The sequence below is a fragment of the Pseudophryne corroboree genome, chromosome 2 (assembly GCF_028390025.1).
Source record: "Pseudophryne corroboree isolate aPseCor3 chromosome 2, aPseCor3.hap2, whole genome shotgun sequence".
NCBI lineage: Eukaryota > Metazoa > Chordata > Amphibia > Anura > Myobatrachidae > Pseudophryne > Pseudophryne corroboree.
The window spans coordinates 29,594,181-29,612,662 of record NC_086445.1 but is presented as its reverse complement, the minus strand read 5'-3'; the positions used below and the strand labels follow the sequence as shown (position 1 = coordinate 29,612,662).

General features: G+C 46.7%; 1 protein-coding gene across 2 annotated transcripts in view; it reads right to left on the bottom strand.

Moving 5' to 3' along the window:
* The window catches only part of LOC134994354 (piwi-like protein 1), a 549,333-nt gene that overhangs the window by 171,086 nt on the left and 359,765 nt on the right, over window positions 1–18,482 (bottom strand). Inside the window, exon 8 of one of the 2 annotated variants that reach the window (XM_063950974.1) lies at window positions 9,362–9,559. The exons of the other annotated variant lie outside the window; for it this stretch is intronic. Within the exon in view, the coding sequence (XP_063807044.1) occupies window positions 9,362–9,559 (198 nt within the window). The remainder of the gene's footprint in view (window positions 1–9,361; window positions 9,560–18,482) is intronic. 2 annotated transcript variants of the gene reach the window in all.

Here is an 18,482-nt window from a genome sequence, read left to right as displayed (position 1 = left end):
GTGCTTCGAAAGCCGCCACCATTGTGCCTAAGAGGCGAATGCACAAATGAACCGAGACTGTGCGTGGCTTGAGCACTAATTGTACCAGATGACGAATGACCCGTACTTTCTGTTCGGGTAGGTAAATCCTTTGGTCTACCGTATCGAGAATCATACCTAGGAATTGAAGTCATTGGGACGGAACTAGATGTGACTTCTTGAAGTTGACAATCCAACCGTGGTGAACCAGAACATTGTATGTCAGCAATGCCTGTTGAAGGAGTATTTGTTGAGACGGAGCTTTGATGAGCAGATCGTCCAAGTATGGAACTATTATCACTCCTAGAGATCTGAGATGAGCTATCAACACAGACATCACCTTGGTGAATACCCGAGGTGCTGACGAGAGGCCAAACGGTAGAGCCTGAAACTGATAATGGTTCTGTCGTATTGCAAACCGCAAAAACTTTTGATGAGGAGGCCAAATCGGAATGTGTAAGTACGCATCCTTGAGATCCAGCGCAATCATAAACTCCTGTGGCTCTAGACCTGCAATTACTGATCGTAGAGATTCCATCTTGAATCTGTAGTAAGTGACGTACTGGTTGAGGCACTAAGTTCAATATTGGCCTGACCGAGCCATCCGGCTTCGGTACTACAAACAGACTGGAATAATAACCCGGACCCTGTTGGTGCACAGGGACCGGAACCAAAACTGCTGCGTCCAGCAAAGACTGAATGGCAGTCTGCAGAATCGCCCTCTTGTCGTCCGACCGAGGCAGTCCTGTCCTGAAAAACCGCATTGGCGGGAGACAGTCGAACTCTATTTTGTAACCTGTTAAAACTAAATTGCGGATCCACCCATCTGTGGACGTCTGAAGCCACGCCAACTGGAATGACTGAAGACGTGCTCCTACAATAGGAGATCCGAGATGGGCTGGGAGCCCGTCATGCCACTGGCTTACCGGTGACTTTAGTATCCTGACGAGTGGTATTGGCTCGTTGGAAACTACGTCCCCGACCTCGTCTACCTGGTGTGGCCGATCCCCTGCCACGCCCGCGAAAGGACTGAGGTGTAAAAGATTTGAACGCCGGTCCAGAATATCTTTTTCTAGGCACTGTTGGAGGAAATGGTAAGAAAACCAACTTTCCTCCCGTGGCCTCAGAAATCCATTTGTCCAATTCAGGACCGAATAACCTCTCGCCCTCATAAGGTAATGCTTCTATTCCTTTTTTGACCTCTGCCTCAGCTCACCAAGAGCGTAGCCAGAGCGCACGTCGTGCTGTGACTAGTGATGAAGAAAGGCGAGAAGTAAGCTGACAGACGTCAGTAGAAGCTGTACATAAATAGTCAGCTGCTTCTCAGATTTGATCAGCGAGAAGTATAAGATGATCATCAGTTAAGGCAGATCTGAGTTCTGTTATCCATACCATTAATGCTTTAGTTACCCAAATGCCACTCAACCCAGGTCTAAGCAGCACTCCTGCCGCTGTATACATGGACTTAAGCATAACCTCTATTTTACGGTCCGAAGGGTCCTTGAGTGTAGTTGCAGCTGGTACTGGTATGGTTAATTTCTTTGTAAGTTTAGACACAGATGAATCCACCAACGGCAGATTCTCCCATGTAGCCGTCATAGACTCTGGAAACGGATAGCTAGACCTAACTCTGTGAGGTACAGAAAAGAGTTTATCCGGATTCTTCCTTGTTTCTAGTAACATTTTATTAAGATATTCTGACACAGGAAAACAAACTGAAGTTCTTTGTCGTTTAGTAAAAAACGACCTCATAATTTGTCAGAGGCTCCTCAGTTTCTGTAAAATTCAGAGACTGATGCACTGCTCTGATGAGATTATCAATACCTGGCCTGTCAAAATCGTCACCCTCTGACTGCTTGTCTACTTCGCCCCCTCCTCACCCATATCTTGTAAAGTGAGGTGTGGCGAAGAATCATCAGACATTAACATAGCAGCCGGTAGCTTATAAGAAAAATGAAACTTATCACCCTTTAGTCAAAGAAGATCTGGACCTTTGGTAAGGCTGAGACCCCTCAGGAAGTTCTAGCGGTCTCACCCTAGATTCAGATCTTGCCGCCTCTCGCTCCTGCTGAGAGGCGGCCAACTCTGATTGCAATCCAGCTAAAACATCTGCTAATATAGCCCATGGCGGGTCCGGGGTTGAAATGGGATTTGAAACCGGAGCAGGAATTGTATTTGTTTCAGAATTTACAACACATACTTTACATGTGGTAAATCCATCAGGTAATACACCCTTACAGACATTGCAGTAAACCTGCTTCTTGGACTTTGCTGGTGTCTTACTCATTATGCAAAAAAAAAAAAAAAAAAACACAATACAAATACAAAGACAAAGAACCTGTGCGACTCAGTAAATAGCACTAAGGTGTGTCTATATCTCTGGCCAAATGTGCCAGTAATATGTCTGATCCCAAAATCCCCCTAACACCCCAGCGCCTTCAATGGTGGAGAGATGTGTACAGGAAATTCTGAAAAGAAACAGGAAAAACAGGAAGCATGGTTTATATATGTCCCCATGCTCACAGAATATCACAAAGTGCAAACATTAATCTATGTAGCAGATTATACTTAAATGCATATATTCCTGTTACTTATCTATACAGCGCTGCTGGCTCTGTGTTAGGTCATACATACTTTCAAAGAAGTGTGCCTCCCCCTATCCCCCATGCTGCATGTACCGCTACTCTGTACACGGAGACAGGCCTTGTGCGCCCTCCGGAAGTGCATCGGAGCAGACGATATGCCGCGTGGAGCGGCCTCCAAAGACCAGCGTGGCTCAGCGCAGCGGAAGAGACATTAACACAGCGGCACTGGAAGCGGCGGTGGGCGGCTGCAGGCAGCGGCGCGGCACAAATACACACACAGTAATCCCACACAGCAGGGCGGCAGCATGAGCTGACCGCCCCAAACAACATACCTGGACCCTGTGGTGAGGGCAATGATGGGGCTTCTCTGTAAGCACTGTCAGCCTTTTACTGCAGGTGTCCTGCACGTGGAAGTGAGGGAGCTCTTTTTAGAGAGGTCCGACACCCACAGCTGCAACAGCATTTTCGCTATCCCAAACCCTCGCCTTCTTGGAAGGGGGAAAGGGATGTTTTAAACAAATAATCAAAGAAAAAATCAATAATTGTGGATCCACTTCCACAAGCCTAGTTGCTTTGTGAGCAACGAAAAAACACTGAGGTACTCTGGGATATGGAGGGGAGATATAGTCAAAGTTTAACTGTTCAGTGCCTAGTTCCAGTGGAACCGTCCATATCCCAAGAGTACTCCAGTGACCCTAGTGGATGAAAAAGAAATATGTCTGATTAAATCCAGAAAACAAAGGGTCAGACATACAAATTGTTTAAACCTGTGGCAGCAAGACGGGGAGGTGCAGAAGGAACTGGCTTGCACAGCAAGTTCCAAATCTAGCGGGAAAGCGATTGCGAGCGCACTACCACCACCATACATTGATGGGGAGAAATTGGCTACAAGCAATGGTGCATCAGTAAAAGATAGGAAAGTGATAGATAAATGTGTTAACCCTAACCCTTGCCAGCTGTATCCCATTTTACATTTTCCCCAGGATTGTGAGCAGGAAGATGAGCCCAGCACGATATCGGTACTCTCTCTAGCAGCCACCATACAGGACACCTAGGTGGGCATGGCCCAACCAGCAAGAGTAGTAGCGATGCCCCCCAGCGGAGGGGTGAGTGAGGTTGTGTCCACTGGTAAGTACGGCACCATACACTATGCAGAGACGATAGCTCCCCGCATTATAGAATCAAGTCAAAATGATGTAGTTGAATTAAATCCGGTCAGGGTGATTGCAGTCCCTAATGGGAAGACTGACAGTCAGGGAGTGACTCCCATCAGGAACATTGCCATGCATTGTCCTTGGTCCCGAGCAGAGTTAAGGTCAATTATGTCAGAATTTCCTGATCCCAGAAAAGATCTAGTCGGATGCCAAAGGTTCATTAAAGAGTTTGGGAACGCCCACGAACCCACAAAAAAAGATTGGCGGACAGTGCTACGGGTGTGTTTACCCTCAAACATTGACATCACGAGATTCATAACGGATTGTAAGTTAGACGCAGAGGTACCTCTCACTGATGAATACAATCAGGAGAATGTACGGCAAATCAACCTGCAATTAGGAGTATATTTCCCTACTGTTAAATGGAATAAAATCTTCTCCATAAGACAAAAGGAAGGTGAAATGGCATCTGAATATTTCCATCGAGCACTGCAGGAAATAGCTAGATACACTGGGATCGAGGATATTAAGGATAATGCACATCACAGGGTGGTAGCTGTCTCTGTGCTAATGGACGGGTTAAAGGAGGCACTGAGGACAAGGGTGCAAACCTCTCTACCTAACTGGAGGGGAATTTCCGTGGCTGCGTTGAGAGAGTCCGCTGTCGAGCACGATCGGAACATCAGTAAACACAGGGAGTCGCAAGGGGATAAGCTGATGACGGTGAGTATACAGGCTCTTACAGGAAAGTCCCATCAGCCAAAACCCCAGCCCCCTGATGGTAAGTCACGGTCAATAGTATGTTTCTATTGTAATAGGGAAGGACATTTTGCAAGGGACTGTAGGAATAAGGGGACACATAACGTATACAGACCCCCTAGACCTGAATACGAGCCACACTACAATTCACATTGGTGGTCATTCCGAGTTGTTCGCTCGCTAGCTGCTTTTAGCAGCATTGCAAACGCTAGGCCGCCGCCCTCTGGGAGTGTATCTTAGCTTAGCAGAATTGCAAACGAAAGATTAGCAGAATTGCTACTAAAAATTTTCAAGCAGTTTCTGAGTAGCTCCAGACCTACTCCTAGGGGTAAATTTACTAAGATGGGAGTTCTATTTAAGATGGGATGTTGCCCATAGCAACCAATCAGATTCCAGGTATTATCTTCTAGAAGGTGCTAGATAAATGAGAAGTAGAATCTGATTGGTTGCTATGGGCAACATCCCATCTTAAATAGAACTCCCGTCTTAGTAAATTTACCCCCTAGACTGCAATCACCTCAGTCCGTTTAGTTCCTGCTTTGACGTCTGATAGTGGTGTGCATTTTTTTGTGGTGCAGGCACATAAGGTAAAAATTATGACTTACCCGCGGTAGCCGTAGATACCAAATCAGCGAGGCCGTCGCCAAACAACACACCACCTTTATACGGTAGAGACTCCATAGCCTTCTTATAGTCAGCATCTGCATTCCATTGATGAATCCACAATGCTCTCCTAGCTGAGACTGCCATGGCATTGGCCCGTGAACCCAAGAGGCCAATATCTCTTGCAGCTTCCTTTAGGTAGACTGCAGCGTCCCTGATATGACCTAGCGTCAAAAGAATGCTATCCCAATCTAGGGTATCCATTTCAGATGACAAGTTATCTGCCCATTTTTCGATAGCACTACTCACCCACGCAGATGCAATGGCTGGTCTGAGTAGCGTACCCGTGGTGACATAACCGGATTTCAATGTATTTTCCGGTCTACGATCCGCAGGATACTTTAGGGCTGCCGTGTCAGGGGACGGAAGAGCCACCTTTTTGGACAGCCGTGACAGAGCTTTGTCCACAATGGGGGGTGACTCCCATTTTTCCCTATCCCCAGAGGGAAACTGATACGTCACTACAATCCTTTTGGGAATCTGAAAGTTTTTGTCAGGATTTTCCCAAACCTTTTCACAGAGCGTGTTCAGTTCATGAGAGGAAGGAAACGTTACCTCAGGTTTCCTCCCCTTATACATACAGACCCTAGTATCAGGAACAGTAAGGTCCTCAGTGGTATGTAATACGTCTTTTATTGCCACAATCATGTACTGAATGCTCTTTGCCAGTTTTGGATCTAATCTGGCATCACTATAGTCGACACTGGAGTCAGTGTCCGTGTCGGTATCCGTGTCTACCAGCTGGGCAAATGAACGTTTTTGTAACCCCGAGGGGGTTTGTACTTGAAACAACACATCCTCTAGGGATTTCTCCCATGCCTGGTTCTGAGACTCAGATTTATCCAATCTTTTATTTATCAGAGCCACATTAGCATTAAAAGCACTCAAAACATTCACCCAATCAGGTGTCGGCGGTGCCGACAGGGTCACTCCCACAGCCGTTTGTGTCCCTAACATAGTCTCCTCCTGGGAAGAGCACTCCGCCTCAGACATGCCGACACACGTGCACTCCAACACACGCAGACACGCTGGGCCTATAGGGGACAGACCCACAGTAAAGCCTGTCAGAGAGACACAGAGGTTGTTCTTGCCAGCTCACACCCCAGCGCCCAATCCCGGTCTGAAAACACCACAGGAATGCCCCAGACCTGCAGCGCTTTTATAACTCACATATAATGCACCAAAATAACTGTGCCCCCCCCCCCGTTTTTCACCCTGATACTGTTCAGCAGTGCGAGGAAGGACCAGCGTCTCTGCAGCCTTGTGTAGAGAAATGGCGCCGTGAGTGGTAAGCCCCGCCCCCGTAATGGCGCGCTTCAGACCCGCTCTTTTTAATCCATTTTTTATACTGGCGGGGGTCCAGACAGTGCCTTGGCACTTAGTCCGCTCTTGCCAGGTAGTTATTGAGGCTAGATATGCTGCCCAGGGCGCCCCCCCCCCCCCGCTCCCTGTAGTGCCGCTGTGTAGTGGGAGCATGGCGCGCAGCGTGCAATCGCTGTGTGGCACCTCAAAGCCGTCACTGAAGTCTTCTGATCTTCTTCTACTCACCTGTCTTCTGACTCTGCAAGGGGGGTGACGGCGGGATCTGGGAACGAGCATCAAGGCGTACCTAGCGATCAGACCCTCAGGAGCTAATGGTGTCCTGTAGCCAAAGAAGCAGAGCCTTTAAACTCACAGAAGTAGGTCTGACTTCTCTACCCTAAGTCCCACGAAGCAGGGAGACTGTTGCCAGCAGTACTCCCTGAAAATAAAAAACCTAACAAAGTCTTTTCAGAGAAACTCAGTAGAGCTCCTCAGAGTGCATCCAGCCTGCCTGGGCACAGATTCTAAACTGGAGTCTGGAGGAGGGGCATAGAGGGAGGAGCCAGTTCACACCTCTTTAAAAGTCTTAAAGTGCCCATGTCTCCTGCGGATCCCGTCTATACCCCCTGGTTCTTGAAGTGACTCCAGCATCCTCTAGGACGTATGAGAAAACGGAGTTAAGAACCCTTTTATCACCAGCACCAGTGTGGGAGTCCTCAGCGGGCACCGCAGCCAAATGCCCACTGCGCCCTTATGCTGCCACTGTCACCGGGGAACCCGCTAACCGGGACCCTGATGTCTGTACTCACCGCACTGCGTGTTCAGCATGTTAGGGGTGGCGGCATGCTGTCTGTGTGTGCGTACACCATGGGGGAATATGAAACAGCGCCTCAGGAGCTTTTGTTCTATCAGCGGGGATCCGGACCATTAACCCTACAAGAGGTTGGTTCGGTCCCCCACCTAAGTCCCATGATGCAGGCAGACTGGTGCCAGCCAGTACTGCCTGAAAACAAAACTAAAAAAAATTTTTTTTTATGAAAACACTCTTGAGCTCCAGAGAATGCACCCGGCTCCTTGGGCACATTTTTCTAAACCGAGTCTGCAGTAGGGGCATAGAGGGGAGGAGCCTGCACACACTGAACATTTCTTAAAGTGGCAGGCTCCAATGGACCCGATCTATACCACGTGGTACTAATACCATCCCAGTATCCCCTAGGACATTAGAGAATGTAAAAAATGAAGAGCCTGAGCTGTGGGCGGGGTATGAAGGTAGAGGTTCAAGTGCATCCTGAGAGCTTCAAACAGCTCAACTGTTCAGTGCCTCCACCAGCATACCCCAAGGATATTCATGTGGAAGCCTTTGGACCCTGAAGAAGAAATTTCATTTGTTCAGTCAGTCAGTAATTCATCACCACGTTCTGCTACATTTGCAGCTCTCCAACTGTGGAACAGATCTGTCTGCAACAAGCACACATCCATCCACAACCTATTCCTCCCTCATTCCTTCACCCTTCTGACACTAAGGGCCTAATTCAGCATGGAATGCTGCTGCGGCAGCATTCGCATGCTGATACCCTGTGCTGTGTGCGCACACAGTAAGATGAGACGACATTGCACGGTCAATCAGGCAGAGGTGGGATGGGAGGGGGAGTTGTGGCAGTGTTTAAGGGGCGTGCCCCGGACCTATTGTAGGGCGGTGGCATGACGTCACATGCAGCCGCTGCAATACGAAAGATGGCAGGTAGCCGTATGCGTTCGCAGCTTGGCTGCGTAGGCAGAGGGCTACCCTAAACATGCGAAAGCATCACTGCTGTGCGATGCTTTCTGATGTGTGTGGGGGATGAATCCACATGCTAGAGAAAAGGATTGTAGATGTGCGTTTTTTCGCACATCTACGGCCCATGCTGAATCGGGCCCTAATTCCCTTCCAGAGCTCTCCTTCTCCCACAATACTTGGTGAACAGAATGGTTGAGCATCTTTTCCACTGTAATCTGACTGCTCCTTCTATGTCATTCCAGCTGAAGCCTCAATCTCTTTGGAAATCCATACCATTCGTCTGTTTTTTCCAGTATTTGTCTAAGTTGTCCTCTATCATCCATTAACCACATTGAGTTTGCGAAGCTTTCAAATTGACTCTCACGTCTTTTCCATTGATTTACTGTCTTATTCTACAAGGTTTCACTATCCCCATCTACAAACCTAGTTGCGCAAACTGTAAACTCTTCAAGCTTACGCCCACCCCATTGGCTATCTCCCACAAATTGTGAGGGACAATCGCTGCACCATGGCTTCAGCTCTGATCTATCTCCTCCAACTAATTTCACGTATCTGACCAGAAACACCTTTCCTTCTACCACACCTTGCCTCCAGCACCCCTAACCTGCACAGTGACATCTTAAATACCTTGACCTGATCCTGGCTTCTCTTAAAACACTGCTTTATCCAGTTGGACCACTCATGTGCAAGTGGGATTTAATTTGCGGGGAAAAAGTTGGGAAAGTGTAGCCCATAGGCTGCACTGGCTAACCCCGTCTACACAGGACATTAGCTAGAAGGCTAAGCTCTTCTCAGCTTGGTAAATGGGTCTTCTTTTCCATAGTGCACAGAGATAGCTATGGGGACTGCTTATGTATGCATTAAAGGTGAAGCTCAGAAGATATCTCTGATGTGTTCCGGTACCATTTTGGTAAATGGCCCATAAACTAGGAGACAAAACGCATTTTTTCTTATGATAAATAGGCCCCAAGATATGTGAAAATTAAGGAGGGGCTATTAGGGGGAATCATTCTTCCCACAGCTTGCATCTTCCAGCACACTAATGAGGTGTTTAAACTTCAAACCCCGACACATTCCACAAGTTCATTAAAGTGTAAACTTACTTGGTAAGGACTATCTGTCCAATCAGCTCCTTGATGCAGATATCCTGGAAGTTGTGCGGTCCACATGAGGAATATAGGTTTTTCATTAAATCATGAACGGTTTCACTCCTCAGAACCTTATGGCTAACATCTATGCATAACATAATGCTGGCTTCATACTGCAGAATGGAGGTAGAGAATCCGGGCCAGATCGTCAGCCTAAGAGAAAATACAAAACCATATGGTGATGTCTTTGCATTTGCAGTACAAGGTGATCCTTGTATCCACTTAGGGGTTACAGCAACAAAAATAGGATTTTAGTTATCTACCGGTAACTCCTTTTCTCGCAGCCCGTAGATGATACTGGGATTCCATTTAGTACCATCGGGTATAGACGGGTCCACTAGGAGCCATGGGCACTTTAAGAATTTGATAGTGTGGGCTGCCCCTCCTACCAGGCTCAGTCTAGGAAACTGTGCCCGAGGAGACGGACATACTTTGAGAGAAGGATAGATAAGGATAGTGGTGAGATAGCACACACAACAAGAGGAAAGCAAAGCTAATCAAACTTGAAACAGGAACAGCAATGGCTGAACCAACATTACTTAACCAAGTAACAGTGCAGGAAAAATGAAGCACCGGGCGGGCGCCCAGTATCCTCTACGGACTACGAGAAAAGGATTTACCGGTAGGTAACTAAAATCCTATTTTCTCTAACGTCCTAGAGGATACTGGGAATCCATTTAGTACCATGGGGATGTACCAAAACTCCCAAACCGGGTGGGAGAGTGCTGAGGTTCCTGCAGAACTGATTGACCAAACTGAAGGTCCTCAGAGGCCAAAGTATCGAACTTGTAGAACTTGGCAAACGTGTTCAAACCTGACCAAGTAGCTGCTCGGCAGAGCTGTAAAGGCTAGACACCCCGGGCAGCCGCCCTGGAAGAACCCACTGACCTAGTAGTGTGGCCCTGTACAGATTTTGGACAGGCAAACCTGTCGTGGAATAAGCATGCTGGATAGTAAGCCTGATCGAGCGTGCAATTTTTTGCTTTGAAGCAAGACACCCAATTTTATTGGGATCATAAAGAACAAACAGCGAGTCCGATTTTCTGTGACGAGCTGTTCACTTTACATAAACCTTCAAAGCCCTCACAACATCCAAAGACTTTGAAGTAGCAGAGGTGTCGGTAACAACCAGAACCACAATAGGTTGGCTGATGTGAAATGCAGACACCACTTTAGGAAGAAATTGCTGACGAGTTCTGAGTTCACCTCGGTCCTCATGGAAAATTAAATAAGGACTTTTGTGAGACAAAGTCCCCAGTTCCGACACACGTCTTTCTGAAGCCAAGGCCAACAGTGTGACAGTCTTCCACGTAATATATTTTCTGTCCACCTCCTGTAACTGTTCAAACCAGTCCGATTGGAGGAACTACAGCACCAAATTGTAATCCCAAGGTGCCGGGGGAGCCACAAAGGGAAGTTGGATGTGCAGAACACCTTTCAAGAAAGTCTGGACATCAGTGACAGAAGCCAATTGTCTTTGAAAGAAAATGGACAAGGCCGAAAATCTGGACTTTTATGGAGCCCAGACGCAGGCCCGCATCCACACCAGCCTGCAGAAAAAGCAGGAAACGTCCCAGATGAAATTCCACCGCAGAATAATTTCTGCTCTCACACCAAGAGACGTATTTCTTTCAAATACGATGGTAACGCTTAGACGTTACCCCCTTCCTGGCTTAGATCATAGTCGGGATAACCTTGTTAGGGATCCCTTTCCTGGCTAGAATCAGCCTTTCAACTTCCATGCCGTCAGACGTAGCCACGGTAAGTCCTGATAAGACGAAGGGGACCTGTTGCAGAAGATCCTAGCGAAGAGGTAGAGGCCACGGATCTTCGAAGAGCATCTCCAGAAGGCCCGCATACCAGGCCCTTCTTGGCCAGTCTGGACCAATGAGTATAACTTGAACCTTTTCCTTTTTTATTCGCTTTAGAATTCTTGGGATCAGAGGAAGTGGAGGAAACACATACATCATTTGATAGACCCATGGAGTCGTCAGGGCATCTACCGCCACTACCTGTGGGTCTCTCGACCTGGAACAATACCGCCTGAGCTTCATGTTGAGACGAGAGGCCATCATGTCGATATGTAGATATCCTCATCGACGTGTCAAGCACCTGAACACTTCCAGGTGAAGGCCCCAATCCCTCGGGTGCAGGTCGTGTCTGCTGAGGAAGTCTGTTTCCCAGTTGTCTACTCCCGGAATGAAGACCACTGACAACATCGCATTTTTTTCTGCCCAGAGGAGAATTCTTGACACCTCCGACATTGCTGCTCTGCTTTTCGGTCTTCCCTGTCGGTTTATGTACGTCACTGCCGTCGCATTGTCTGACTGGACCTGAATGGCCCAATCTTGAAGATGTGAGCCCTGAAGAAGGGCGTTGTATATGGCCCTGAGTTCCAGAATGTTGATTGGAAGGATGACTTCCTAACTTGACCACCTTCCTTGAAACTGCACTCCCTGGGTGTCTGCTCCCCAACCTCTGAGGCTTGCGTTTGTGGTTAACAGAATCCAGTTCTGAATCCAGTTCTGAATCCCAAACCTGCGACCCTCAATGAGGTGAGAATTCTGTAGCCACCACAGAAGGGAGATTCTGGCTTTTGGCGACAGACGGATTCTCTAATGCATGTGAAGATGCGATCCGGACCATTTGTCCAACAGATCGATATGGAAGGGTCTTGCGTGAAACCTTCCGTATTGAAGCGCCTCGTAAGCGACCACCATTTTCCCCAAAAGGCAAATGCATAGATGCACCGATATCCAGGTTGGCTTCAGGACATCCCGAACCATCGACTGGATTACCAATGCCTTTTCCAACGGAAGGAATACTTTCTGCGACTCTGTGTCATTTCCCAGGAATGGAAGCCTCCGTGTTGGCTCCAGGTGAGGTTTCGGAAGGTTCAGAATCCACCCGTGATCCTGGAGGAGTTTGGTTGAGAGACCAATGCTGTTCAGCAACCTTTCCCTGGATGGTGCTTTTATCAGGAGATCATCCAAGTATGGAATTATGTTCACTCCCTGTTTGCGGAGTAGAAACATCATCTCTGCCATCACCTTGGTTAACACCCTTGGTGCCGTGGACAGACCAAATGGCAGGGCCTGGAACTGGTAGTGACAGTCCTGCAGTGCAAACCGTAAGTAAGCCTGATGAGGCGGCCAGATCGGGATGTCAAGGTATGCATCTTAGAATTTGACGGCAGATAAGAACCACTTGGCCCATCTAGTCTGCCCTCTTTTTTTTTTTTTTTTACATTATTTTTTTCTCTAGCCTTGTTTGATCCTTATTTATTTGTAAGGATATCTTTATGTCTATCCCATGCATGTTTAAATAGCTCCACTGTCTTAGCCTCTACCACCTCTGATGGGAGGCTATTCCACTTATCCACTACCCTTTCTGTGAAGTCATTTTTCCTCAAATTTCCCCTGAACATCCCCCCCTCCAGTCTCAGTGCATGTCCTCGTGTCCTATTGCTTCTCTTCATTTGGAGAATGTTTACCTCCTGGACTTTGTTAAAACCCTTGATATATTTGAAAGTCTCTATCATGTCTCCCCTTTCCCTTCTCTGCTCCAAACTATACATATCGAGATTTCTTAGTCTTTCTGGGTATGTTTTGTGATGTAGGCCATGCACCATTTTAGTTACCTTTCTTTGTACAGTTTCCAATGTATTAATATCCTTTTGAAGATATGGCCTCCAGAATTGAACACAGTATTCTAGATGAGGTCGTACCAATGACCTATACAGTGGCATTATTACTTCTTTATTTCTGCTGCTGATTCCTCTCCCAATGCAGCCAATACTAGCCTTCCTCATTGCTTTGTTACATTTCTTACCTGCCTTTAATTCACCTGAAATAGAGACTCCTAGATCCCTTTCCTCCTCAGTAGTTTCCAGTATAGTGCCATTAATACTATATTTAGCCTTTGGATTTTTGAGACCCAAATGCATGGATTTTGCTTTTTTTGGCATTAAACTGTAATTGCCACACTCTTGACCATTCCTCTTGTCTACCCAGATCCTCAATCATTTGTTTTACCCCACATGGTGTGTCTACCCTGTTGCATACCTTTGTGTCATCTGCAAAAAGGCATACTTTCCCTTTAATGCCATTTGCAATGTCACCAATGAAGATATTAAAAAGCACTGGTCCAAGTACAGATCCCTGGGGTACTCCACTGGTAACATTTCCCTCCTGTAAATGCACTCCATTTACCACAAATCTCTGTTTTCTATACTTCAATCAAGATCTTATCCATTTAATAATCCTAATATCCAATCTTAAACTTTCAAGTTTATTTAGCTATCTGCGATGTGGAACAGTGTCAAAAGCCAACCTAAAGTCTAGATAAGCTATATCCATGGCTCCACCTTTATCCATCACTTTAGTCACACAGTCAAAAAAGTCAATAAGATTTGTTTGAAATGATCTCCCCCCAGTGAATCCATGCTGTTTGGATCCTGTAAATTGCCGGATTTGAGATAATCTACAACTCTTTCTTTTAAGAGTATTTTCCATCAATTTCCCTACTACTGATGTAAGACTCACTGGTCTGTAGTTGTTTGCCTCTTCCTTGCTTCCACTTTTGTGCAGTGGGACTACGTTTGGTCTTTTCCAGTCCTCTGGAATTACTCCTGTAGCTATTGACTGGTTGAATAATTCTGTCAGTGGTGCTACTAGCACTTCTTTAAGTTCTTTTGGTATACTTGGATGTATCACATCTGGCCCCATAGATTTGCCCACTTTCAGCTTTGAGAGTTCTGTTAGGACCTGCTCCTCTGTATATGTACTTGTTTCATTTTCCTGAATATCCCTGCAACTTAACTGTGGCCCCTTCCCCTCTCTTTCAATAGTAAATACTGAGCAAAAATATTATTATTAAGATGATCTGCTATTACATTGTCTCCATCAGCAAGACTCACAGTCTTTGTCTTTAGTTTTATTATTTCGCCTTTTGTTTTTCTCCTTTCGCTTAAAATACCTAAAAAAAAAAAGTTTTGCCTCCTTTACCCACTGACTGGGCCATTTTCTCCTCAGCTTGTGCCTTTGCACATCTGATTACCTTCTTAGTCTCCTTCTGTCTAACAAGTTCTCTCTTTTTCTTCATTATTTTGTGTCTGCTTATATTTCCTAAAAGCCATCTTTTTTGCTTTCACAATATTTGCCACTTCTTTCACAAACCACACTGGCTTCCTTTTCCTTGTGTTTTTCCTAACATTTGATACAAAAGGTCTGTTGCCTTTAATATTGCACATTTTAATGTTTCCCACCTCTCCTGCACTGCTTCCAAATTCCTCCACTCTGCCAAAGAATTGCTTACACATTTTCCCATCCCTACAAAATCAGCCTTCCCAAAATCCAACACCTTTGTTTTTTATATGGGATGAGTCATTCTCTGTCTTTATGCTGAACCATACTGCTTGATGATCACTGGATCCCAGGGTTTCACCCACTTTTACGTCCGATATTCTGTCTCCATTTGTAAGTATTAAGTCTAATATTGCGTCTTTTCGAGTGGGCTCCCTCACCAACTGGTGGAGGGATGCTCCCCTGAAGGGAATTTAAAATGTCCCTACTTTAAGTGGAACTAGCAACAGACACCTCCCAGTTTACATCAGGAAGATTAAAGTCTCCCATGATTATTACCTCTCCTTTTAATGCCATTTTAGTTATGTCCTGCAATAGGTTCTTGTCGAGTTCCTCTTCCTGACCTGGTGGCCTGTATATCACGCCAATACGAATAATCGACTTCTCCCCTGTTTCTATGGTCACCCAAAGGGCCTCAGTTTTTTCTTCAATACTTTGTATTAAGGTAGTATTTATGCTTTTTTTCTTTACATACATTGCTACCCCGCATCCTTGATATCCAGAGACACTAGGAATTCTCCCTCCTCTAGACTTGGGATTACCGCTCTCAGACTCCATCTTGAATTTGAACACTCCTAAGTACGGGTTCAATGACTTGAGGTTCGGAATCGGCCTTACCGAACCGTTCGGCTTCGGTACTACAAACAGGTTGGAATAGTACTCCTTGTTTTGCAGATAAGGTGGAACTGGAACAATGACTTGCGTCTGTACCAGTTTTTGGATGGCATGCTGTAAAGTTATACTTGCCTCTTGTGAAACTGGTAAGCCTGATTTGAATAATCTGTGAAGTGGGAGCTCTTGGAACTCCAGTCTGTAGCCCTTGGAAATAAGATCCATGACCCAGGGATCCCGGCACGAACTTGACCAGATCTGACTGAAGAATCGTAGTCAGGCTCCCACCTACCTGACAGCCTTCCGGGCATTGCGGTCCACCGTCATGCTGAAGGCTTTGAGGAAGCAGAGCCTTAACTATGAGCACCTGCAGTTGCTGGTTTGCGTGGTTTACCTCATGCGCCGCTGGAGGGCGTAGAAGCACCTTTGGGTTTGCCCTTGAACCTGTCCGCCCGAAAAGGACTGCAACTTAGAAGCTGATTAAGTCATCTTGGTTGGGGGGAGGGGGCTGCAGAAGGAAGATACGTATACTTACCCACAGTAGCTATGGAGAACCATTTGTCTAGTTCAGTGGTTCTCAAACTCGGTCCTCAGGACCCCACACAGTGCATGTTTTGCAGGTAACCTAGCAGGTGCACAGGTGTATTAATTACTCACTGACACATTTTAAAAGGTCCACAGGTGGAGCTAATTATGTCACTTGTGATTCTGTGAGGAGACCTGCAAAACATGCACCGTGTGGGGTCCTGAGGACCGAGTTTGAGAACCTGTGGTCTAGTTCATCTGCAAACAAGGCCTCTCCCGTGAATGGTAGGACTTCCACGCTTTTTCTGAAGTCCGCGTCAGCAGTCCACTGGCGTAGCCACAAGCCTCTGCATGCAGACACTGCCATAGCTGTGGTGCGTGCGTTAAGCAAGCCTATCTCTTTTATGGCCTTCTCCATAAAGTTTGCAGAGTCCTGTATATGCTGCAGGAGTAAAACAACATCCCCCCGTAGGCAAGGACTCTAACACCTCAATTAGGTTACCTGACCATTTAGCAATGACTTTTGTGATCCACGCACATGCAATAATGGGTCTTTGGGCCACCCCAGCAGCTGTGTACAATTATTTGAGTGTAGTCTCAATTTTACGATCAACCGTGTGTCTTTTAGGGAGGCTGCACCAGGGACAGGCAATACAATCTTTCGTGACAGAATAGAGACTGATGCGTCCACTATGGGCGGATTTTCCCATTTTTTCCTATCTTCCAAAGGAAAAGGAAAAGATGAGAGCAACCTTTTAAGGATTTGAAATTTCTTATCAGGATTAACCCATGATTCTTCAAACAGGGTATTCAATTCCTTTGACGCAGGAAAAGTGACTGAGGACTTATTTTTTACGTTAAAATAAGATTCCTCACACTCATCTGATACCTTATCAGGAATATGCAGAACATCTCTGATAGCCTCTATTCCCTGTGACAGAGCTGCATACCCCCCCCCCCCACCCCCTCCAAATCCACCTCACCCTCCTCCATGTCTGACCTGTCAGCATCAGACTGCAGAATATGGGCCAGAGGTCACTTTTGCAGGCAAATTGGATGGGATTGAGACGCAGCTTTGGGGACGGATTCTCTGTTCATAAACTCATCCACCGTATGTTTTATGTATTGCATCTCTTTCTCATTGCGGAACAATTTTGTAGAAAGAGTGGAGATCATTTCTTTAAGAGAATTAACTTACTCAGGTACAGCCACGCTATTCTGGGAAGGTGCACTGCCCTGAAAACCTAGTAGTGAGTCCCCTGGTGAGGAAGTACACTCCGCTGTACATGAAACACACTCTGTGCCTGACATAATGTGTAATGTGACAACACACACACACATACACAGGAAAAGATTAAGCACAATTAACCCACAAAGAGCCCTTCAGGGAGACACAGAGTTGTTGGAGCCAGCCCCCACCGCGCCCTCACTGCTAATGCCAAGCTTATCCGGGTCGCAGACTAAGTACCCTGATAGGGGACTTGGTACACTAATAATCGCTCCCCCCTGCTATGACCCCCTGGTACCGCTGAGGTAAACTGGAGTCACCCCGGAGGAGCTGCGCGTCCCTGTCAGTCAGCGTCTGTGACCACTGCAGAGGGAAAATGGCGCTGGTGAGCTGCTGGATTCTCTTATTGTGAAGCCCCGACCCTTCAATGGCGCGCCGTCTTCCCCTCTTTTTTTATACTGGCTGAGGTAATTTTTGTGCTTAAAATGGAGCAGAACCGTTTTAAGGCTGTGTTTGCCAGTCTGGGTAATGTGTACAAAGACGCAGTTGTGTTATGTGTCCGGAGACGCATTCCGCCCCGTTGGGAAGCCGTGCGTCTCTGTACCCTCGTGCCTCCATAATAGCCGGCGCCCTGCTAACCGGGATGCTGTCTCAGTACTCACTACTCTTCTGGCTCTGTTAGGGGTGGCGGCGTGCTGCGGGAATATACGCTCGCCGTGGTGGGGTTTGCGAATAGTTCCCTCAGGAGCTAGCATCCTGTCAGCGGGGAACAGGACCATTAACCCTTCAAGAGGTTGGGCCGTTCCCCCCAAGTACCACGAAGCAGTCAGGCTGGTTCCAACCAGCCCTGCCTCAAAATAACAAACATATAAAATAAATGCAGAAAACTATTCAGTAGCTTCCTTCAGCGTGACCGGCTCGTCCGGGCACATTTTCTAAACTAAGTCTGATAGGAGGGGCATAGAGGGAGGAGCCAGCCCACACTATCAAATTCTTAAAGTGCCCATGGCTCCTAGTGGACCAGTCTATACCCCATGGTACTAAATGGAACCCCAGTATCCTCTAGGACATAAGCGAAAGCTACATATTCAATTATGGAACATTTCAAAAATGAATCATGTGACCAAAGAACCGATTATGCTTTTAGTACAAACAGAGGTGTCCTCATACATATCTGCTGCAGTTGCACCAAACAGTCCTCCTTGGCACACCAGGTCACATGATACACTGCCAGCATCAGGCATCTGTTTTGGCCTAAACTGCGTCTTCCTCAAAATGCAATGCGACTAGGAAGCACCAGGAGACTGTGCTGATTAATATTTGACACTTGCACATTTGTGTGCAGCTG